At 35.9% G+C, this 25,942-nt stretch overlaps 2 protein-coding genes across 2 annotated transcripts; both read left to right on the top strand.

Moving 5' to 3' along the window:
* The first annotated feature begins 1,314 nt into the window (after positions 1–1,314).
* On the top strand, positions 1,315–3,870 carry LOC109187670 (pectinesterase-like). Its single transcript, XM_019337935.1, has 3 exons — positions 1,315–2,414; positions 2,508–2,668; positions 3,044–3,870. The coding sequence occupies exons 1-3, from the start codon at positions 1,510–1,512 to the stop codon at positions 3,739–3,741; spliced, it is 1,764 nt and encodes a 587-aa protein (XP_019193480.1). The 5' UTR covers positions 1,315–1,509; the 3' UTR covers positions 3,742–3,870.
* A 15,522-nt stretch (positions 3,871–19,392) lies between these two features.
* LOC109188160 (pectinesterase-like) lies at positions 19,393–22,610 on the top strand. The gene is made up of 3 exons (XM_019338713.1): positions 19,393–19,965; positions 20,101–20,715; positions 21,612–22,610. Exons 1-3 carry the CDS (start codon positions 19,656–19,658, stop codon positions 22,307–22,309), a joined length of 1,623 nt encoding a protein of 540 aa, XP_019194258.1. The 5' UTR covers positions 19,393–19,655; the 3' UTR covers positions 22,310–22,610.
* Positions 22,611–25,942: the final 3,332 nt, after the last annotated feature.

Here is a 25,942-nt window from a genome sequence, read left to right as displayed (position 1 = left end):
AAATGCATGATTAGTCAATTATAACGGTGTACATTAACATCAACAAAGTTGTTTTTTTCTTAATATTATCAAATAAATGCATAATTGGTCAATTTTAATCGTGTATATTAACATCAACAAAGATATTCATAGATTTACGCGGTGAGCTACCAAACAACAATGAAGCTCAACTTTTCGTGGTTGTATTATAGTCAAGATTGTCTGTTGTTTTTTGTTGCTATGCCATGACTGATACATTTTATAGGCGAATGAAATCTGACAGCAGTTTCAATTTTGACGCATACTAATTTAATGTTTGGGTGTGAGAAAAAAGAATAAGCGATATGTAACGGGCTAGGAGCCCAAATAAAAACTTCAATTCAATACGTTTGATTAGTAATCTTTTTAATTACTGATGATTTTGTTGGATTAGGCCCACCTTAAATTGAGTTACAATTTCGGGTAATGAACTTGTTGAATGAATAAAACCAATTGGACCGTTAACAAAGTCCTTTAATTTGAAATATAAATATTAGAAATCAATGGGTTCGATAAATGCCCAATAGTTACGTTAAACCATACACATGGTGAACACGTGATAGATTCATAATTTCTAAGCTGTAGATTCATAATTTCTAAGCTGTAGATTCATAATTTCTATACTGTAAATTTATAACATATATACTGTAGATTCATAATTTATAGATTCATAATTTCTATACTGTAGATTCATAATTTCTACAGTATAGATGTTAAGAATCTACAGCATAGAAATTATGGATCTATCCCTGTGTTCACTATGCGCATGGTGAACACGTTTTCACAACATAATTTGCGATAAATGTCCGCAAATTATATTGTGAAATCGTGTCCATCTTGTAAGGTAGACGCACTTCTAAAATTGTCATAATTGTGAATATAGAGTTCACAAATTATGAACATATAGTTCTATAATTATGAACATAGAGTTATATAATTATGAACATAGAGTTCTGTAATTGTGAATATAATGTTCAATAATTGTGAATATGAAGTTCAAAAATTATGAACATAAAATTTTATAATTATGAACATTTTGTTTTGTAAATGTAAACATAGAGTTTTATAATTGTGAAAATAGAGTTTAATAATTGTGAATATGAACCTCAAAAATTAGGAACATAGAGTTTTATAATTATGAATATAGAACCATGCATGTTCAACTTGCAAGGTGGACACGGTTTCATGGCATAGGGAGGGGAACATTAACATGTTGTGATTAGTTTTATGATAAAGAAAACAACATTTTTATTGTGATCCAAGGCACTAGGATCTGAATAATCCATTGCCTCTGCACTCCTACAATTTCTCCAGTACTCCAGTCCCACTCCACCAGACATACACACAAATCATGGCTCCCAACCCTTCAACAAAAGCCATACCTCCCAACCCATTTTCTACCGCTTCGCTTATGATCTGCCTTGGGTTGCCTTAGTTTGTGATCCAAGGCAGATTGACGATCTGACCTGCCGCCGCCGTCGTCCCCCCGACATGGCTTTCCAAGACTTTGACCTCATCTCCGAGCGGCGCAAAGCCGAGAGGAGGAAGAAGCTCCAGATGAAAATCGCCATTGCGGTTGTTCTCATTCTCATCCTCCTCGTCGCCCTCGCTGCTGCGGTCTTCTATTTTGTGATGGTCATGGAAAAGGACGACGGCCATAAAAGGTCAGGGACGAAATCCAAGACCACGCCGTTGGACTCGGGGAAATCCGTCGGCGAGTCCGTCAAAGCGTTGTGCCACGGGACGGATTTCGAGGACACGTGCGAGCGTACCCTTTCGACGGCGGGGGAGGATGACGACTCCGCCCCGAAAAAACCCAAGGAGCTTCTTAGGATTTCAATGGTGGCGGCGGGGAAAGAGATGGACAAAGCAGTCAAAAAATCCGGCGAGGTCAAGCAAGACACGCCGCTGAAGAAGGCGGCGGCGAAGGATTGCGCCGAGCTCCTCAAGGACGCCAAGGACGATCTCGACACCGCCATTGCAAGCATCAAAGGAGACAAAATCGGAAATTTCTCCTCGCACGCCGCCGATCTCGACAACTGGTTGAGCGCCGTCATGACCTACCAAGACACGTGCATTGACGGGTTCCCGGACGGCGAAGAAAAGACGGCGATGGAGAAATCCCTCAAGACCGCCAAGGAACTCGGCAGCAACGCTCTCGCCATTGTCTCCCAGCTCGCTTCAGTCCTTTCCACGTTCGAACCCTCAGAATCTCACGCCAAGCGACGCCTTTTAGCCGACGGGGTCCCTGAATGGATGAACGATGAACAACGCAGAATGCTAAAGGCCGATATTCCCAAGCAACCCCCCAACGCCACCGTCGCAAAAGACGGTAGCGGAAAATTTTCCACCATTAATGCAGCACTAAAGGCAATGCCGGCGAAGTACAAAGGACGGTACGTGCGTACCTTCCATGCATGCATGGCATTAACTATATATTCTGTTAGTATACTAAACCTGCAGCTGAAACATGATATGCATGATTGCAGGTACGTAATTTTTGTCAAAGCAGGAATTTATGATGAAAGCGTAGTAGTGACGAAAAAGATGGTAAATGTAACCATGTATGGTGATGGATCTCAGAAGACTATAGTCACTGGAAAGAAAAGCTTGGCAGATGGACTTTCCACATACCAAACTGCAACCTTTGGTAAGTAGAAAATGGATTCTTTGTGATATTCCAGCCAGCCAAATTGATCAAGTTGATAACTTATAAATCACAAAGTTACAAGCTTAATTCTCAATCAAAGCAATTTTTGTTTGAGCAAATCAGCTATGTGTAACAAAAATGGATTACTTATTGTGGTCCTGTTAAGGTTACAAAATGACTACACAACTTAGACTGATTTAATTATCCCATTTGACTTCGCAATCTAAGTTGTTTTATCCTTGGTGAATGAACAACTTAGGCTGATTTTGCAGGATATAGTCACAAGACATGATTTGATACTTTATTTAAAAGTTGATGGTATATATTATGAAATACAATTTTTAATTTTTTTTTGGGTATAATTACATCGATCAGCTGTTGTGGGAGAAGGGTTCATGGCACAATTCATCGGATTCCGGAACACAGCGGGGCCGGAGAAGCACCAAGCGGTGGCGCTGAGAGTGGAAGCAGATAAATCAGTGTTTCTAAATTGCCGTATGGAAGGCTACCAAGAGACGCTCTACGTTCACACTCACCGGCAGTTCTACCGAGGATGCTACATCACCGGCACCGTCGACTTCATTTTCGGCAACGCGGCGGCGGTTTTCCAGAACTGCGAGATGGTCGTGCGGAAGCCGATCGAAAACCAGCAGAACACCGTGACGGCGCAAGGACGGACGGACAAGCGCCAAACCACCGGATTCGTGCTGCAGAACTGCCAAATTTTGGCGGACGACCATCTCGTCCCCCATAAGGCGAAATTCAAGAGCTATTTGGGGCGGCCGTGGAAGGAATATTCCAGAACGATCGTCATGGAAACGGAGATCGGCGATTTAATCGAACCCGAGGGATGGAAGCCGTGGAAAGGCGATTTTGCGCTGAAGACGCTGTACTACGCCGAGTACCAAAATACCGGGCCGGGCTCGACCCTATTGAAACGGGTGAAATGGCCCGGATACCAGGGCGCCATTAAGAAAGATGAGGCCACGAGATACACGGTTGAGAGCTTCATACAAGGAGATACTTGGGTTAAGGCTTTAGAATGTCCGGTTCATTTGGGCCTCACCAACTAATAACTCAATCAAGAAGTTTCTTTGTTGCGATGATCCATTTGCAACTTCTTGAAATGCATTTATATTTCAACATTACCACCTGTTGTATACTACATACCCTGAAATGATTATGCATTTCGAGTTGCATGAGTTTTGTATTCATATCACTGCCCTCATACCCTATTTGGGTTGCAGGGCAGTATAGGAGAATGAGAGAATCCACACATTTATATATGTCAAGCCCAGAAAGATTATTTTTGTGATTTATAAATTGACGTTGAGTGAAACTATAAACTATATATGTTAAGGCTTTTAATTTTGTGGATCGAGTACAGAGGATATTGAGTCACCCTGCCATTATTTTGTCGGGTTTGTTGCACATATAATATATAGGCTCTGTTTGGCAGAGCTTATTTAGGAGCTTATACCTTATTTTAAGCTACTAATAAGCTATAAGCTCTGTTTGGTAATGTTTTCAAAATAAGCTCCTAGCTTAAAATAAGAGCTTATTTTGGAACGCTACCTAAGGTAGCGTTTCAAAATAAGCTCCTAGCTTCCTAACTTTTTTTCCATTTTTATCTTTATTATTTTAAAGAAATGACATAATTTACCCTTCCTAATTAAAACCCTTTTCTCTTCTCCTTTATCCGCAACTTTTACTTTTCACCGCAAATATTATTATTATTATTATTATTATTATTATTATTATTATTATTATTATTATTATTGTTATGAGATTTGCAACAATATTGCTACTTCATTATGAGATGCAAGATCATGATTATGCTAATAGTTTTATTTCAAAATGTTAATTTTTTTTTAAATAAAATTTTAAATTTTAATATGTAAACAAACTAATTTAAATTTTATGAAGATGTCCTTTTTAGTCTTTTTACATTTATCAGCTTATCAAAAAGCTAATTTTACCAAACACTTTCAATCATAACAGCTAGCTTAACAGCTCTTCAGTTTTCAGCTCCGAGCTTATAGTTTTTCAACTTTCAGCTCATTTTCAGCTTTCAGCTCCGAGCTTATAGCTTTTCAGCTAGGTTTGCCAAACAGAGCCATAAATATAAATGTGCAATCGAATTATAAGTTTAGATTTTTAGTTGAGATGATCACATGCTTCAATTTGGTATCCGTTATGGGTTCGAATCAGATTTTGCCTTATTGAATGGTTCCTAGGAGTGGGAAGGGCGCGTAAACCAAGGGTAAGCGGAGAACTAATTGATATGCATTAATAAGTTAAAAATTTGAGCATGCATATCCCCATATCAAGTGATGAATTTCAAATTTCGGCATTGTGAAGATTATGCTTAAAGTGGGTAGATCCCTGGTTCGCATCCGCATTTGATCATGTTTGCTGAGTTATTGAATCACTGTGATTTATGTCTTCTCAAATGCTCTGTCGAGCTGGATGTGGAGGATCCTTGAGGTTGGGGATTCAACGTTTTGGGAGAAGAAGAGACCTACACCTAGGCTAACTAATTCAATATATTCATGTTGGTGTATTAGTGTATAAAGGTATGTAATTTATTACGAAGTATATTTTTAGAGTTTTATCTTGAAATTATTAATAATTGTCAGCTAATTTGAGTTGTCGTGTAATTTCATTCATATTTGGTCAGGAGCTAGGTATTAGAATGTTGGAAATTGGTGAATAAATCGATACACAACATATATATAAAATATATATTTGTCCCGAAAAAAAGGAATTTAATTTATAGAAAATTAATTCCAACCAATTTTGGTACGAAGCCAAAATTACATATATATATACCTCATATATATATATATTAACCAACTAGGGATTTATTTTATCAAAATAATCTCACTACAACTAGTACGAAACTAGTACACGGGACTTAATTTCCACGAAATTAATCCCACCACAACTAGTACAAAACTAGTACAAGGATTTAATCTATCTAAGATTAATCCCACCACTTGGTCCGAAACCAAAAACAAAATAAAAGCAAGAACGGGTTTCTAACCTGTGGTTTTAACCCAACGAGAAGAAAGATGAAGCAGAGGAAGCCCGAGTCGTGTGTACACACACTCTCCTTAAAACCGATTCGCCACATCCCGAGGGTGCTAGGATCGTTGTGGCGTCAATCTCCCAGGATAAAACGGACTACGACTTTGGCGTTCGAGCACTCCAACCCAAAGCCCGGCGAACTAGAACACAAGCTGAGCACTCCAATGTTTTACGGAAGATGTTGGCAGAAATTTCCCTTTGTAAATGAGAAGAGAGATGAGAGAAAACAAAAACAAAAGTTTTCTTTTTGTTTCAAAAACCGGAGTGAAAAAAACATTCTGCCAACATTCACAACTATTTGTAAGGGAAAAAGGAATTAAAACATTATAATGGCCATTAATCCAATCATAAATCCAAGATTTAATAATTGGATAATAACGTTTGAAACGGTCATACTTATTATCGAAATAATATCAACGGTCACGAACTTAATACGCGATTAATTCGTACCGACCATAACGACCCGTTTCAAAATATCTGAGTGACCGAGAAGTCCATACAAACCCGAAAGTTAAACAAATTGGGACCGGAAACCACACCTGAGTGGTCCGCAAGCACCGAAACGATGCAGCACGAATCAATGCATTATAGCATTTGACTCGTGCACACCGAATCCACAACACGAAATGAGCTGCTTTGGAATCCAAAGCTTAAGCTCCATTCGTGCACAACTTTCGTCCATGCACAAAGCATAGCACGAAAGTTCACTTTCCCAATTCACTGATTAAGCTTTCAAACTTAATCATTCTTTAAGCTATCAAAGCTTAACCACAACACTTAAGCTTAATCAAGCTTACTTTCTTGCACACCTCGTGTACAACGAAACAAGCTTAATAACGAATTGCTAATTTAATTAGCAATTAGCTTAAGATTTCGGCTTCTCTCAAATAGGTTCACCTTGAGAATCAATTTCTCATTCACCTATTACCCATTTTGAGCGTACATTATATCAAATTCTTCGTCTCACTACGAAGAACCCGAATCCACTTTGATCTCGTCATGGATCTTAGCTATCACAAATCGTTTCGAGAATTTCCATACAACCAACTGCACTGGCCTACGTAAACACGTAGCCTTCAATGGATTTAATGTCCTTTGATATCTTTTAACGTGCTATATTTTCCAAATACAGCTAGATATCCCACGTAGTGCAGTCCAAAGTCACGAGCATACCTTAAGTATCTCATAACTTCCACTATTGCCTTCTAGTGCGTATCACTAGGGTTACTCGTATGTCTACCGAGTTTTTTAACCACAAGGCAATATCCGTCGTAGTACCACCCATTTGATACAATTAAACTACCAATATTCTGGATGTATTCTCCGTGAGAAATACAAACTCCGTGATTATTGGCTAGTTGTACGTTAGTATCTAATGGTGTCCAAGCCACTTGATTATCATCCTTTGCAAGGATTCAATCACACAATGAGATTGGCTTAACACGAGACCATATGGTCTTCTCACGATTTTAATCTCGAAGATTAAATCTGCCAAACTCACACCTCTCATGTCAAATCTCAAATTTAACATGTTCCTGGTAGAATTGATCCTTTGATCGTTACTACCCACGATGAGTTTATCGTGTATAAACAAATAATGATATCACCGTCTATCGTATCCATTACGTAGACACACTTTTCACTTTCGTTTATACTAAACTCGTTGGTTATCATTGCATGATCAAACTTCACGTGCCAATCCTTAGGCAATTGTTTTAAACCATACAACGATTTCACCAATCACACACTTTCTTTCTATAGCATGGAACCACAAAACCCTCAGGTCGTTCCATGTCTATTAAGAAAGTGATTTTCCACATCCATTTGATGAACTTCCAAGTCTCGCTAAGCAGCTATGGCAAGTATCATTCTAATGGATTTCATTCTCATCACAAGAGAATATATATCGAAGTAACCGTGGCTCTCGTGTTGCATGTAATCTACAATTACACGCCCGGCCATTTACTTCAATATAACCAACCAGTTTTTATCTTCCGACACGTGATCCACTAAGATCCAGAGGTTTTACAACCCGGAGGAAGAACAACCAGTTTCAAGTATGATTCTTTAAGATAGAATCTACTTCACCTCGGTAGCCTCTCTCGTGTTGGTCCATCTGTAGAAGTCACCACTTCTACATATGTTCGAGGCTCATTTTCTAACAACCATGTCAGAAAATCTGGTTCATTTTCTTGTAAACAAGTTAGAATATGCGCATCACATTCTAACATGTACGTCAGAAAATATGGACCAAAGGATTTTTCAATCCTAGCTCTCTTGCTACGTCTAGCTTCGAGCTCGGGTTCTCTTTCATAACCTCTAACCATAGCTACGCCAAAAGTTCCTTTCAACGTGCTAGGTCCTTTATTGAACCTTCAAAAACACATCTTCCAAGAACGATGAATTTCTTGATTCAATTTATGGTGTTCTTATGTACGTCCAAAACATAGGACTCGTGTACTAAGAACCAAAAAAACGCCTTTGGCAAGACACCCCCACATTTCAGCTATTGGTAGGAAAGCTTCCTACGTACCCATAACCCATAAGAAGCCTTATCGAGTTTCATGTGGGTAACCTTATTTAAAAGGTACTTACTTGTCCAAAGTCTTGTCTCACCCCACACATTTTGAGGTAGACCCGAACTTACCAACGTCTTGATATTTATGTTCGGCAACAACATTCGATTGAAGTGAATACCGTGTCGTACGCTCGAGTACGATACCAATGCTTGCGCAGAAATCACCAATAGGTGTTTCATATTCACCACATCGATCGTTTCTAACCGCCTTAATTCCACGATTAAGTTGGTTTTCCACTTTATTCTTATAAAGAATAAATTTATCAACGACATCGTTTTTGCTCTCAAGCAAAATTCACTTAGCACTATTGAGTGCTATCGTTGATACTCTGAGAAGTACATCCAAGATGTCACCCGAAGGTTATGTACCTCCACTTCTCGATAACTCGCCTATGACCGAAATGTACGTTTACTTCTCAATCACATGGCCTAGAGGTGCTTCTAGCACTTCTCAGACCCGAGATGTGCACTTCACTTCTCGGTGGTTTTGCCACATCACAAATATCATATTTGTGCTTATCATAAAATTTGGAATATGGTCCATGCTAATTAATCTACATATAGATTCAAAATTACCATGACCTTGTCTACCGTGCCACAAACACGAAGACCCAACCAGGCAAGACCAATTAATAATGTTCTTATTAATTACGGTTATTACACCGAGCTTATAGCCCAATTAGTAATTAACCCTAGCCTTCATTCCAAAATTAGACAAAACCTTGTCTTAATCCACAATAGTGACAACTTTATAAATCATTACACCATTACTCGCAAGTTAGGTGGTTCAAGATTTATTTTGTTGTCCCAACACTTCTGTCATTTGTCACAAATTAATTTCATACTAGTACAATTTGGTATCTTTAATCAAGTTAATTTTCACACAATTAACAAGATTATATCAACCAAATTTTCCAACTAGTTGAATCAAGCTTATATAATCGTATTAAGAATATTATTTAAAATATTCAACACATTTGAGCTTTGACGCTCACGATTATATAGCCATCCCAATTTTGACAAATTGACTATACTTGAAATCTAGAACCGAAGTCCTTTACGAGATTTCAACCATGCAACACGTTTGTTACATACCACTATGGCCGTTAAGCCATTTAAGCATTTTCCGTGGAATTGCTTCTTGAAGTCCTTTCTGCCCAAAGGCAACAGATGGATACCAGATTCCACTTGAAAGGCTTCACTCACGATCATTCCTTCGTCAACTTGACTTAGGACGATCTCGGAATCCACCATCTTGTATTCAAGTAATCGGCTAACGACAAACACTTTTGCCTTAGCGTCATCACTCTTATACTTCAGGTCCAAAGATTCCCACAACGAGTCACACAAGCCATTAAAACATAGTTTAGGCATAGGAAAAACCAAAATTTTCCAAATCCTTACTATGCTAACGGTTTGAGCGTTAGACTCATGTTCCTTTCCACTAGGAACCATCTCGGTCAAGAACCATGACATGCCGAGAACCACTAGGCTGAACAACACTTTAAGTTGCCACCATTCAAAATTCAACTTCTTTGAATTTCCATGGTCTTTCGACCAATCCACAAGGCACCGTCCCATGTACCTTCATCGTAGGGATATACCCTTTGATGCCACCACCGATCTCCGAACCAAAGTTCACCGGGGTTTCGGATTGTGCAACTACATTGCCGATCCGACCAATCGAATGTGCACCACGAGCAACATTCACATTTCCACCACTTGTGGAATCCATCGATTTAATCACCAAGAAATACTCGGTTTTAAGATTGTTGGAAATTGGTGAATAAATCGATACACAACATATATATAAAATATATATTTGTCCCGAAAAAAAGGAATTTAATTTATAGAAAATTAATTCCAACCAATTTTGGTACGAAGCCAAAATTACATATATATATATATATATATATATATATATATATATATATATATATATATATATATATATATATATATATACCTCATATATATATATATTAACCAACTAGGGATTTATTTTATCAAAATAATCCCACTACAACTAGTACGAAACTAGTACACGGGACTTAATTTCCACGAAATTAATCCCACCACAACTAGTACAAAACTAGTACAAGGATTTAATATATTTAAGATTAATCCCACCACTTGGTCCGAAACCAAGAACAAAATAAAAGCAAGAACGGGTTTCTAACCTGTGGTTTTAACCCAACGAGAAGAAAGATGAAGCAGAGGAAGCCCGAGTCGTGTGTACACACACTCTCCTTAAAACCGATTCGCCACCTCCCGAGGGTGCTAGGATCGTTGTGGCGTCAATCTCCCAGGATAAAACGGACTACGACTTTGGCGTTCGAGCACTCCAACCCAAAGCCCGGCGAACTAGAACACAAGCTGAGCACTCCAATGTTTTACGGAAGATGTTGGCAGAAATTTCCCTTTGTAAATGAGAAGAGAGATGAGAGAAAACAAAAACAAAAGTTTTCTTTTTGTTTCAAAAACCGGAGTGAAAAAAACATTCTGCCAACATTCACAACTATTTGTAAGGGAAAAAGGAATTAAAACATTATAATGGCCATTAATCCAATCATAAATCCAAGATTTAATAATTGGATAATAACGTTTGAAACGGTCATACTTATTATCGAAATAATATCAACGGTCACGAACTTAATACGCGATTAATTCGTACCGACCATAACGACCCGTTTCAAAATATCTGAGTGACCGAGAAGTCCATACAAACCCGAAGGTTTAACAAATTGGGACCGGAAACCACACCCGAGTGGTCCGCAAGCACCGAAACGATGCAGCACGAATCAATGCATTATAGCATTTGACTCGTGCACACCGAATCCACAACACGAAATGAGCTGCTTTGGAATCCAAAGCTTAAGCTCCATTCGTGCACAACTTTCGTCCATGCACAAAGCATAGCACGAAAGTTCACTTTCCCAATTCACTGATTAAGCTTTCAAACTTAATCATTCTTTAAGCTATCAAAGCTTAACCACAACACTTAAGCTTAATCAAGCTTACTTTCTTGCACACCTCGTGTACAACGAAACAAGCTTAATAACGAATTGCTAATTTAATTAGCAATTAGCTTAAGATTTCGGCTTCTCTCAAATAGGTTCACCTTGAGAATCAATTTCTCATTCACCTATTACCCATTTTGAGCGTACATTATATCAAATTCTTCGTCTCACTACGAAGAACCCGAATCCACTTTGACCCGACCCAAATCGAAAGTGGACTCACATATATTTGTACCACAAAATAATCACTCAAAATGCCATTTTTAGCTAAAAATTCCAACATAGAATAGGTAATTTAGTTCAAACTATAGTAGTCTTGACTTATATGGTCCTTATAATTTTGAGTCCCACAGTCCCACAGTCCCACTTTAACTTGGCTGATATATATATCACTTGATCTTGTTGGGTTCTACCTAATAATTTATTTCTAATTCTCAAAATAAAAATAAACAAAAATTAAGTATGTCTAGTAGTATAATATAGTAATACACAAACTACCGTACACGTGGAGTGTGGAACACATATCCAATTATCCCATTATCATTCTTAGGATGATGATGAACAGCCAACGTAAGCGCAGACATGGGGTTTGTCACTGTGGGAGTGCTAATTAATCAACGTTGATTAATATGAAGTAATTAATTAACTATGAAATAATTAGAAAATGTGAATATGGGATATACATACTCATATAACTCATACACAGGCTCTATTGTTCTCTTTACATTACATCGATCAGTATCACTTGTTAAAGTGGTTACATCCAAGTCAAAAAGCAACGAAAAGAAATGACGACGGGAAAGTGCACCCGCAAGAATTGACAGAAAGTACCTATACACACACATATATATAAATAAATTATTGTGTGGACCATAGTCCACATAACTGTGTAAACCATGAATGTAAATAGAAAGAAGGAGAACTAATGATGATGCCATTGGGAAGGAGGCCCCCACCCCCTCCAAAACCCCTTTATAATACTCCTAGAGTCGCACGTCGCGGACAGGTGCGTGGACCACAGTGCTCTACCCTCTTTCGTCGTATGTCCGAACGGTCCGTCCCACCGAACAGCCCACCACTTACTTGGGTGATCCGCCATAACAGCCCTCCTCCATCCGGGTTTCTCACTTGTCTTTGAGCTCTCGGGTAATTTTATTGGGCTTGGATCATTCTTGGATCGACTCCAATATCTCCATCATATATATATACACGACAATTTTTTAATTGTGGATCATGGCCATTTAGCAGTGTGGTCTATGGAGTAAGTATCATTCTAATTATACTTCAGTTTCATTTGATAATATTGTACTGTTTTTTTGTTTTTTAATTTTCCGCACACTATTTTCATTATAGCAATACCAAAGCATCATTTAAATTCAACTACTGTTTTATTTAACAATATACATTATTGCATGAGATCTATTTTGTAGATTCATTTTCTACACACACTATTTAATTATAGTAATATTAGAGTATTATTTTAATTACACTCTAGGTTCATTTGACAATATATATGTTATTGTATATTTGTATAACTCTTGATTTAGTTTCATTTTTCACCATACACTAGTTTTATTATAGCAACACTAAAATACCATTTTAATTATACTACAGTTTCATTTGAAAATTACGTTGTTGAATGAGCTCTTTAGGTTCATTTTCTACGCGCACTAGTTTCATTATAACAATACTAAAGTATCATTTTAATTTTACTACAATTTCATTTGACGACCATGATCTATATATATATAGCACTGTGGACCATGGTCCATTGTATAACAATTGATATATATACACACACACATATTGTATATATACACACACGCATGTCCGTAACAAGTTCATTTCTTTTCTAATTTTCAAGAAAAAAGATGTTTAGACTTATTTCCACCACTACATTTTGGTCCCCTCGACAATTTCATTTATGAATATTAAAAAAAGTAGTTTTCCAATTAAGGCTAATTAAAATAAGCTCTTTTTTTTTTTTTTTTTTTTTTCTTTTTAGATGGTTGATAACACATTCCATGTAGTTAAGTGTTCCTTGAAAGTCAAATTAATTTTAACAATTTTTTTATTTAAAATTTAAGTTTAATTGTTATATTTTGTGGGCATAGACCGAAAGTAAGTTGGACATGCACACAAGGAGGTTTAAGTCGCAATTAAGTTGATCGATCAATTTTAATTATTTATTAGCTTCTCTAATATTTAATTTTATCAAACATTTCTTATTTTAATTATTTTTCAACTATTAACTTTTGTTAGCATACACAACTTCAATAAAGTCCAATTAATTAACTGAATTATGTAAACAAAAAAAAAAAAAACAAAAAAAAAAAAAAAACAAAAAAGAAAGAAAAGAAGCAAACAAACACACAGGAAAAGAACACAACATAAATTAATAAGAAGTAATAAAGAAGGTCAACAAGACAATTCCAACAAATAATGTTCAAAATTAAGAATATTATTTAATCTTGGAAAATTATCAAGTAGACTCTTAAAATATAGGTATAAAGTAATTAGGCTTTAAACTATAAAACATTTTAATTAGATACCTCAACTTCTCAATTTGATGCAGTTGAATTGTTTAACCAATTACCTATACTATTGCTTCTTTTTTTTTTTTTCAAAAATATTTGTATTCAAAACTCTAGAAGTATTTTTTTTTTTAATTCACATAAACTAATTAAAAATAAAGTATATAAATAGAAAAGAAAAAGAAATGTTTTCTATAGAAGCATGCAATTCTTATTTTTTAAAATTAATTTTTGATTAAAAAAATCCACAACAACACATTTTACTAGTTATCACACTGAGTTTACCGGTCAATTGATGAATTTTTCTTTTTTAACATCAAGAAAAATTAGAACACCCTGAAACGAAACTAAGCTAGTTCGTCACAATAACCTCCATCATAGGACGAGAGATGCCATAATTGTCAACCTACATGATAGCCAACAAGTTACAGGGCGTTTGGTTGGAGGGGGGAATTATGTGGGAAAGGAATTGTAATTTCATGGGAGTTGAATTATTGGGAATAAAGTGAGAATTTAAATTTCAGTGTTTGATTGACAAGAATAGAATTACTAGAAATTTCAATTCCAATGTTTGGTATACATGGGAATTGAAAGGGAATAAGTAGTATAAAGTCAAAAATGTCTATTATTGTTGTTAGACATTAATTTTAGATTAAAAAAGGAATGGGTAATTTTGACTCATCACTATCTTTTTTTCCCAGAAATTAAAATACCGGGGGGACATGAGATTTTAATTCCATGAAAATGGGGGAATTGCAATTCCCTCCAACCAAACTACGGAATTTAATGGTCTTTAAAATTAGGTGGGAATTAAGTGGGAAGGGAATTTAAAATTCCTCCAACCAAACACCCTGTTAAAGTTGTCAGAGACTCGTCAAAAATCTCTAAATCTCCCGTGCTTCCTTGAGTAAACCTAATCATAACTTCTACCACTTTATTCAATTTATCAAGCTAAGCTATCAACTCAAATGTATCAAATTGAGGAATTTCTCTTATTAAATTTTTTTTTATAGTTTTAAAGTCTTTTTTTTTTTTTTTCATTTTCGTATATAATTTAAGCGTATTTGACCCTTTTTTCCTTTTCTTTTAACCTATTGTGATGTGAAGTGTGTGAATGTTATGCGAGGGATTATAAGTGTGGAAGTATGCAGGAAGAATCTTAATTGATAAGTTACGAATATAATATGACGTAACCTGCCTCGATGAGTACATGTCAAGTACCAAAAAGGAGTGTTAAGACTATATATGTATATGTGTGTGTGATGATATATAATGCGTCCATATATATATATGCATTAAATGTCAGTGTTAACGTCTTGTATGTGCATCACCACTGTCTAATTAGTATCGACAAATCCTTCTCCAATCTCCAATAATTAAGCACTTTTGTGAATGGATAATGCACAATTCCTAATCACCCATCTTAGCCTTTCAAATTTTCTAGAGACAGTCTTTTTGAAAGAATTGAACATTATCCTTTGATACATAATTACAAATATTATTATTATTATTATTATTATTATTATTATTATTATTATTATTATTATTATTATTATTATTATTATTAAAAAAATTAGGGACTTGACCTGGCAGGTAGGAGTATTATCTTTGGTTTCCATCCCTATCTCGTTGGGGTTCCTATAGGCTATAGTGTATAGAAAAGATCATTGGAGAATCCATAACTCCAAAATTGCCATGCATGGGACCCTTTTTACTTGTTAATATAATCTTGCCAGTTGCCACAATAGTTTTTTGGGTTACGTTAAGTATAGCGTTGATATGCTTTAATGGCGGAAATTAATTTATTCAATTATGGGAGTGACTGTATTATGACTGATTAATGAAATTATTTTTATTCTCATATTGAGTTAATTTAATTTTTTTCTTGGAGTGACAGTCCACTTTTAGTTTTTTTTTTTCCTTTAATTTTTTAGAACATCCGTCTTCAGTTCTTTAGTTCTAGTATTATTGTAGCATGATCATTTATTCATTTTTGGTCCCTCGTCAATAAAATCGTTAAAAGTTGTTAAATACCAAGACATTTTAATCTTTTTTTATACAAAGTGCATGGGTTGACCCGCTATAATTGTATTTGTATTTCTTTTTAAAAAATCATAATGCCCTTGTATTTTACAGAATTTAAACAATTTTGTTAATGGGGGACCAAAAATAATGGTTGTCACAATAATATTAGGACCAAAAAGGGATATTCTGAAAAAAAAAATGATAAAAATGAATTATCACTAACAAATCTAGGGCCAAAAATTGAATTAACTCTTTATTGTATCTCTCTAATATATGTTTCTTGGATGTTTTCTTTCTTTAATTTCTTAATAGTTTCCTTCTTTCATATTATCCTCCCTTATTTTTCTTTTGGGAGTCAACCCTCACTTAAAATAATACTATGGCCATCTTTGGTAAAAAAATAGTTTATAGGCTAATTTTGGCTTATTTGACCACTATTAATTGTTTGATTTAGTTAAAATATTAATATAAATGTTTGGTTAATTAGTTTTTTGCAACTCCAAAAGGCTAAAATTCAAAAAGCTACTTAAAGAAACTTTTTCAATTAACTTTTTGAGAAAAAAAATTATACCAAACAGCTATCAGCTAATATCTAATTTACCAAACACTTTTCTACAATCAGCTAATATTATCAACTATTTATACCCTCTAATTAACACAATCAGCTAACAACCATTTGACCAAACAGGGCCTATATAAATATGATAGGTATTAGGTGTTGAGTATGCTAATTATTTATCGAGTTAATTTCACCAGAGATTCGTTGTCTTTGATGGCAATTTCAAATTTAATCCTAGATTATTGTTTTTTGGACACTTTTGACCCTTATGATTTTTTCTATTTTTAGTAAGGGCGTTTTTGTCTCTTCATATTTTTTTCCCGATTTCAACCGGTTTAATTAATTTAGAACTTTAAGTAACATTTGACTTTTAGTAACCATATTTTTCAATCGATTTTTAGTAAAGTTCTAAACCAATTAAACCGGTTGAAATAAAAAAAAAAATAACAAAAGAAAAATATGAAGAGACAAAAGTGTCATTACTAAAAATAGAAAAAATAATTAGAATGACCAAAAGTGTCAAAAACGATAGTCTGGGATGTAAAATGACAAAAACAATAATCTGTGACTAAATTTGGAATTGCCAACAAAGACAAATGACCACTTGTGGAATTAACCCTTATTTATCGGAATAAGTATAGAATTATGTGGGTTGGGGATTTTGCCTTGGGGTAAGTATAGAATTATGTATCCCAACACTTTGTTCTAGCCTTTTTAATTTACATTTTTTTCCGATAATATATATTAAGATTTACAGAAAAGCTCAAAGTTGTTATTCGAACTTGTATTTTATGTGAAACTAGTTTTGTGATTTTAGCCGTCAAAATATTACAATGAGGTAAATCAGTCTAAGTTGTTCAATTCATAACTAATTAGCTCCAACCAATAATTAAAGTGTATAGCTAGGCAATATAATTCCCACAAATAATCCAACTTTAATAATTAAGTATATCTCTTAACAGGTGATTATAACTTGAGTGTGACATGGATTAAACTACTTCTAATAAACATTAAGATCGCTGTTACTTGTTGAAAAGATCATCAGATAACCTCAGAAATATCGAATAAATAAATTTATTATTATTATTATTATTATTATTATTATATATATATATATATATATATATATATATATATAGTTCAGTTCATTTACATGATATATTTCTCAACAGTATATTATATTACGTAGTATATGTTAGAATACCTTGTACAACTCGAGTTAATTAGGATTTTAACAACCTAAGCTAAGTTGTATCAATTAAGTTTATCTTTGATTTACGAGAAAATTAAAGGTTACCAGTGTTATTTGAAGATGTCATTTAGATGATGTTCGCTTTGTGACCTTAGCTAGCTACCCGGTAAAAGACTACAACTCTACGAGTGAAACTTTCATTTTGATTCTTGCTGACAAATAATCACAAGGAGATAAATTAATATTAAGTTGTTCATAGCTGACCGTGCAAAAAGCAAGAAGGCTAATAAGTAGTTCTCATATGGAGTTAAACTTAAATTTTTATGATTATCAAAGCAACTACCATTTATAACAACAATTGGTTTGATTTCAAAATATTGATTTTTTATTATTATATAAATATTATATTTATCCTATTGAATTTCAAAGTTCATGTAACTTAGCTTATTGGTGAATGGTTAGGCATTATTTCTTATAACCTATGGGTGTTAAGATAATGCACTAACTTTGTAATTTACCTTTACATTGAATTGGGCAATTAACCTCATATTGAATATGGATATTGTACGTGGCTAGTCAAATTCCATATGATAAGATATAAATAGTTCGTCTTCTACCACTTTGTTTCTTGGAACAAGAAGTGAAAATAAGAGTGTTGATAGAAGGGAAAAATTTATATCCAGTGGTCCTATAAATGAGGCTGCTAAGAACATGTCATTGTCGAAAAGAACAAGCCAATTGCTTGTAAAAAGTTTTCATCTACCCTATCCAAGTTTTAATTTTCTGTTGGATGGGTTATTCTGTCATTTAGTCTCTCATCGTCCTAATATCATTTGCTACAAGTTGCTGCTTTTTAAATTATAATAATAATTATTATTATTATTATTTTGCAAAATAAAAAATAAAAAAATTGCAATTAGAATTTTATATAGTTATTCGCTTTCGTTGCGGGGGACCTGATTTTACATCGTCAGGGCATTTCCTGGAAATTATATAGAAGTTCATTTTCATATCACTGTCAGTAAATTGTAAATATGTATGAATATTCTTGATGAAATGCAAGAATACAAAAAGCTACAGAATGATGGGGTTTCATTGGTCACAAGTCGTGGCAAGCTAAGAGGTTTGCCTACACTACTTGAGCAATAGCCGCCCTTCTTTAATTTTTAAATATATATAAAGAAACTTTAACCCTGATTAGTGATATCAATGTTGTGTTAGTCTGGTCTGGTACAATTATGCATGTGTAGAAGATTGTACTGGTTATTGATACTTAATTATCTGGTATATACTAGTTAATTGTGAAAAAAATATCAAAATTTGAAAATTAAAAAAAAAAAACAAAAAAACAAAAAAAAAAAAGATATATTTACGGGCGCGCGCCAACCTGAGCGCGAGAATTGCGCCTCACGTGTAAGGCACATCTTTCTCTTCTATAGTAGAACCTATTATTTCTGCAAAATCTCCATTTTTACAAGATCATCCATATTTTCTCTCTCCCCTCTCTCTTTTCTTCACTTCACTCTAATTTTTTAAAATCTGATTCAAAATCTCTCTTTTGGTATGTCCTAATGGTGGAAATAAGATTGGATATGACGTCAGCCATGATGATGATGATGGAGATCAGATGAGAACTAGAGCACAAAAGTGAGAATATGATGATATATATATACACGTATAGCAGACAAGGGACATATGGTGAGGACCGTGTCCCTAAAACATGGGATCCACGTACCACCCATATATTGCCCACTGCTAATTATAGTATAATGACATGCAAACTCCCATATAGTATATACAGGCCCGCCCTTAGCTTCTCGCCTTCTCTAATGAAATTGACCACGTACCAACTAGTACAATTTCCACCTTCATAAACGCCACCTTATTGTTATAAATACCCAGGCCCATTCCCACACAATTATTATCAGCAACTAAAAATAAAAATAACAATTCAATTTCTGTGTTGTCTAAACACTTCTTAAGGGATTTATGGGGACTTGGGTTATTATGGTTGGTCGTTTTATTGTGTATTTTTGGCTAGTAGTAGTTGTTGCTACAATTGCCGATGCAACAACTGCGGATCATGTGCGTGTCCAATGTGGATATACTCGATATCCCAGCCTGTGTCTCCAGACGCTGTCGCGTCTTGCAGGCACGGCTGCTGAGAACCGACATGTCGATGTTTTGTCGGCGCTTCTCAATAGTACTGTTTCCTTAACCACTCTCCCTGTTTCCAATTTCGAGTCCCTCAGCTCCCGTTTCGTCTCCTCTGAGGCTCAACTCGCCCGACACTCCATAGGTACGTTCTCCATCAAAGAAATATTCTTTAAAAGAATGACTAAAAGTGGACTGTCACTCTATATATATTTTATATTATATGCTGGGCGTGGGTTAGGTGTTTTAACTTCTAACTAACATGTTATTATTGGCATAGGTTATTGTCATGAGTTGACGACGATGTCGAACCAGAGGCTGAGCCAGGCGATGGCGGCGCTAAAGGAGTCGCCGGAGAAGAACAAGGCTGATATCCAAACATGGATAAGCGCGGCCATCACTTTCCAACAAACTTGCAAGGACTCGGCGGATGATCACGCCGCTTCGAACGATTTAATGGCTCAGATTTCCCGGACTATGGACTATCATTCCCGGCTGGCCAGCAATGCGCTGGCGTTGGCGAATAGGATTACTAAAAGCTCGCCGGAAACTAGAAACGCCGAGCGTCACCTGTCTGAGGATACTGATGAGCGGCGGTTTCCGAGCTGGGTGTCTGCCGGCGATAGGAAGATGCTTGAGTCGTCCGGTGGAACGATCCAAGCGGACGCCGTGGTGGCCAAAGATGGTTCCGGGAATTACAAAACGGTGTCGGAGGCCATTAACGCCGCGGGCGGCGGACGGTTCGTGATTTACGTCAAGTCTGGCGTTTACAAGGAGAAAATTCGTACGAAGAAAGATGGAATCACCTTGATTGGAGACGGTAAATATTCCACTATCATTACCGGAGATGATAGTGTGGGTGGAGGCTCTTCCTTACCAGAATCTGCAACTTTTGGTTAGTTCTCTCTCTCATCATTTCATTTCATGTTCATATTCACACGAGGTGAAACTACAATCTCGTACAACGTAATTTCATCGTACTACGTAAATAATATCATATCAATGAGAGTGATATAATGACTTTATGTCTGAATTTTTTGCATGTTATCTACCTTTACATGCATATCTTATTCCAAAGAGTAATAAACACCATACATAATTGATGGGGTGAGACGCGTATTATTATCAGAGAAAGTTCGTCATTTTCCCGTAACCAACTGTCACTATCCGAGAATATGTATAGAATAAAATTAAACCTTAAATCACCAAAAAAAAAAAAAAAGTAAATTTGACTCGATAGGTACTATTGAGAAAGTCAAACTTATAATATTATGATTACTCCTATCCTATTATTTTATGATTTATATATGTTGTGTCAACCGTTTATTTCTGAGTCGTAAAACCAACATATATATATATATATATATATATATATATATATATATATATATATAAATAAGTGAATTACAGTTTTTATTATTATTATTTTTTATCTTCCTTCCCTATAAAAACATGCATATAATAATAATAAGAGTTTTACTTGTATTAATTAATTTTTTTGAAAGTTACTAGCTCTATTACATTGTAGTATCTGTTCATATACTTTCTCAACCTACTGAAACACAAATTAATTTTTTTGAAAGTTACTGGCTCTATTACATTGTAGTATCTGTTCATATACTTTCTCAACCTACTGAAACACAAAGAACCAATAACGCCTCCACTAAGGCTCGAACTCATAATCTTCCAAATGGAAGTCCAACCCGGGTACCATTGGACCACATAGTCCTGGTAATTAATTATTTACCTAGTAAAAAAAATTTAACCATTTGTTTCATAACTACTTGACAGCAATCAGTGGCGATGGATTTATTGCGAAAGACATAGGTTTCGAGAACACCGCCGGTGCCGGAAGTCACCAAGCCGTGGCGCTTACTGTTTCTTCCGATCATTCTGTCCTCTTCAGGTGCAGTATCGCGGGCTACCAGGACTCGTTATACGCGCTCTCCCTCCGCCAATTCTACCGGGAATGCGACATCTACGGCACCATAGACTTCATCTTCGGCAACGCGGCCGCCGTGTTCCAGAGCTGCCAGTTGGTGCTCCGGCGTCCGCGCAGCGGCGGGGCCTACAACGTTATCTTGGCCAACGGGAGGTCAGATCCGGGGCAGAACACGGGGTTTTCGGTCCAGAATTGTAAGATCACTGTGGGATCGGATTTCTCGCCAGTCAGAAATTCCTTCAATTCTTTCTTGGGAAGGCCATGGAAGCAGTACTCGAGGTCGGTGGTGATGCAGTCGAATATCGACGGAGAGATAGCGTCTCGGGGTTGGGTTGAGTGGCCGGGGGCTTCTGGATCCGTCCTGAAAACGCTCTACTTCGCGGAGTATGCGAATATGGGGGCCGGCGCCGGGCTCGGCGGAAGAGTTGGGTGGGCGGGGTTCCATGCCATCGGAAAAGATGAGGCGGAGAAGTTCACCGTCGCTAATTTGATTTCCGGCACGTCCTGGCTGCCGTCCACCGGAGTCACCTTCGTTTCCGGGCTGTGATCGGTTAATATGATCCGTACGTGTTTATATGAATTTGGTGCAAATATAATCTGAAACTAATACTGTACGTAGTAATGCATACTGTGTGGAACTGTAAAATGTTGAAGGAAATTATGATGCATGCATGTGCGGTTGTGAGGCGGCAAATTATACGATGGACCAGATCTACCTTGTATTATAGATTATGGTTCAAAAATATGAACCCTAATTCAAAAATATGAATTTTGATCCATGGTATAACAATTGATGTTTGGCCTCCTTAGTCCTTAGCTTGGACAAATTAAGATAGATCAATTGTACATAATGGCTTGACTGCCGCCCGGCCCGGGTGCTATTACATACATAAGTAAAGTAAAGTATATTTTTCTACTGAACAAAAAAAGGTACTTTTTCTACTGTATATTACCCCGTAGTTAAGTAATTTAATATCTCTGGATACAAAGTGATTCGGACTCAATTGGTCCTTGCACTAGTTCAAAAAGTGGTATACGTGTCTGCTATGCGAAAAGTGTCCATTTTATGCATCGATAGTTGCTAGACCGAGTAAAATCTTTTTAAAACAATTACAAAATTAGAGATTTTTTTATGACTTTAGACATCTTTATTTTAACCTAAAGATGTCTACTGTTACATTTTTGGTCAATTATATACTAATGTTGAGTCCCTCTAAGTGAATGTGTATGTTACAATATTATTTACTATTACTAGTGTAGATTAGCTTAGCTTTGTTAAGTTTTCCCGAAGAAAGAGTATCCGATTCATACCTCTCGATCAATTTGATTGGTTATTTTGGAATGATATTCTCGTGAGTCAATTTGGTCTAGTCCTATTATTTTTATTATATTAATTAAGCTAATTAGACTATTATATAATTACACCCAGTTAATAATATAACGTACAGTGTGGGAAAACGATTGTCTATTTTAGTGGATGACGTTTGTTTGGAGCCCGCTGATAGAATGAGACACGCCGGCCACTTTCTAATAACGATGGAACACAAACGAAAGTGACAAATGTTAAAACATGATAGACTTTGAACGAGTCAATGGATTGTGTTGACTGCCAGGGCAATGGTGTCCGTGTATAGGTACCGCATAGATTATTAGGTTGGTGACCATAATGATTCAAGTTTCATATAAGAGTAGTATATTAGTCGTCTCAATTTGAATTGGTCAGTTATATGTGCAATTTAAGTTCGTTTACATATTTATAATCCTTTATCGGCTAAGAATACCACACAGTCTTCACCCATTGCACATCTTCATATAGCAGCTGTGAACTTTCCTGTAAATAAATATTTATAGATATTCCGAACACCACACATATATACATATACAAAAGCTAGTAGGTGGCCGGCCGGGTATCGTGGGGATATTATTATAATTAATTGATCAACACTTCCACTCACTGCACGCAATTGGGGCTTCATGTAGACCATCATCATCTTCATCTGTCGGTTTCGATAAATTCTGTCTTAGATGGAGATGGAACAGTACGTACGACCAACATCATCATATATATCACAACGTATGATTCTCAATGTACTACGTATGGTACTAAAAGTGCTTTTTGTCTATCCAGTAGTATGTGGCTCAATTTAAATAGCTTGGGGCAGATTAATGGCTGCTCCGATCCGCAAGTGAAGACCTTATCCACGTTGGCCACAAATGACTTTAATTAGTTAGCACTTAATTAGTTAAAAAATCCAAACTTAACACTTAAAATTTCGAGTTTAAACTCAAAAGACTTAACATAATGTGAACCTGTTAAAAATAGACCTATAAGAGCTTGAATCTAGCCAATAATAGATGCCGTAATAGACGTAAAAATATACCTATACCTATATATCTATATATATATATATATATATATATATATATATATATATATATATATATATACACGGTATACCGTATGTGTATAGTATTTTTTTTTTTTGGTCTCATTTCCAAAATCTTCTCTATTTTGTCCACTCTTCAAAAAATTCCTGTCCTGAAAATCCACCCTAAAAACAGACATATAAAACCTTGAACCTAGCCAAGAACATACTCACGCATATAGAAACTTTCTACCGGGGGCTTAGGCGTTTAGCTTACTAGTTTAGTAGACAGTATTTAGAAGAAGAGATCAAGGTTCGAACCTCGACAGTGACAGTATATAGTATTTAGAAGAAGAGATCAAGGTTCGAATCTCGACAGTGACAGTGTAAGTCTGCACCGACCTTTAAAATGTGAGGGACCCTCAGGTTGGGAATTCAATTTTTTGGAGAAAACGAACATACTCACAGAACAATTAAGACTTCACAACTGTCATATCTAGCATTTTCATTTTTAACAACGTAATCCAGTAACAACATTACATTAATTAATACTTAAAAGTTAAGATATATAACTACTAATCATAATCAACAAGGGTCAACATCTAGAAAACTTGCATCATGATAGTGATTATTGCAACTTGCAATTAGTGATGATGATCGTCTGTTAATTTGTGTGGTGTATCAGTGTATGGATATTATTAGATAAATAAAATGTCAAATAAAGCAACTTATAGTTCTGTTAAATCGCTGTAGAGCCAGCTAGCAATAACAGGACACGATGAAGACTTTAAGGAAGAAAAAAAAAATATTTGTACTCTCCAAGGTTTCACTTAATTGGTAGAGTGAGATAAGAATTAAGGATTAGTTGTCCTATGATTCTCAAATTCCACATTTTGGATGCATGTAATTAAGAAGAAAGTTACATATAGTATATGACGGATGGGACGAAAGAACTTAGGTGTGTTTAGTTTGCACATGGAATCGGAATCTGAATGAAAATTAAATACTTGTTAATGGTAGTAATGAGTTTTGGTGAAAGTATTTTTTCTATATTTAGGGTCCGTTTGGAAAGCAGGAAAATGTTTTCTGGAAAATGAGTCATTTTCCGGAAAACATTTTCCTTTCCAGTGTTTGGTTGCATTATGGAAAACTGTTTTTCTGTGTTTGGGTCATTTTCTGGAAAATGAGTAGAATTGTATAACTAAACATTTTAATTATTTTATTTAGAATATTACAACATGTATAATAATATATAATAATATAATATTAATTTTAAATATAATAAAAAATAGCTAAGTTTTTCAAAAAAAAAATAATTAATAATATATCAAAAATATTATGGTGGTGGTGTAGTGGTAGTGGTGTTATTCGTTATATAATAATAATAATAATAATAATAATAATAATAATAATAATAATAATAATAATTGGCGGCGGTGTGATGGCGGTGGTGTGGTGGTGGTGGCGGTGGTGGTGGTATGGTGGTAGTGGTGGCGGCGATGGTGGTTGTGCTGGTATGGTGGTGGTGGCGGTGGTAGCGGCGACGGTGGTTGCAGTGGTATGGTGGTGGTGGTGGCGGCGACGGTGGTTGCGGTGGTATGGTGGCGGTGGCGGCGGCGGTGGTATGGTGATAGTGGTGGCGACGACGGTGGTTGCGGTGGTATGGTGGTGGTGGTGGCGGCGGCGGCGGCGGTGGTGTGAAGGTGGTGGTGTGGTGGAGGTGGTGTGGTGGTGGTGGCGGTGGTATGGTGGTGATGGCGACGATGGTGGTTGTGGTGGTATGGTGGTGGTGGCGGTGGTAGCGGCGACGGTGG

This window comes from Ipomoea nil, unplaced genomic scaffold, assembly GCF_001879475.1.
Source record: "Ipomoea nil cultivar Tokyo-kokei standard unplaced genomic scaffold, Asagao_1.1 scaffold1421, whole genome shotgun sequence".
In the NCBI taxonomy this organism is placed as follows: domain Eukaryota; kingdom Viridiplantae; phylum Streptophyta; class Magnoliopsida; order Solanales; family Convolvulaceae; genus Ipomoea; species Ipomoea nil.
This window is presented reverse-complemented; position numbering and strand designations above follow the sequence as displayed.

Bases quoted from the DNA above. Each gene is read 5' to 3' on its own strand.
- LOC109187670 (XM_019337935.1), top strand. From the start codon at position 1,510: ATGGCTTTCCAAGACTTTGACCTCATCTCCGAGCGGCGCAAAGCCGAG. The intron at 2,415-2,507 runs GTACGTGCGTAC...GCATGATTGCAG, and splicing joins CCGGCGAAGTACAAAGGACG to GTACGTAATTTTTGTCAAAG. The intron at 2,669-3,043 runs GTAAGTAGAAAA...TACATCGATCAG, and splicing joins ATACCAAACTGCAACCTTTG to CTGTTGTGGGAGAAGGGTTC.
- LOC109188160 (XM_019338713.1), top strand. From the start codon at position 19,656: ATGGGGACTTGGGTTATTATGGTTGGTCGTTTTATTGTGTATTTTTGG. The intron at 19,966-20,100 runs GTACGTTCTCCA...TTATTGGCATAG, and splicing joins ACTCGCCCGACACTCCATAG to GTTATTGTCATGAGTTGACG. The intron at 20,716-21,611 runs GTTAGTTCTCTC...ACTACTTGACAG, and splicing joins ACCAGAATCTGCAACTTTTG to CAATCAGTGGCGATGGATTT.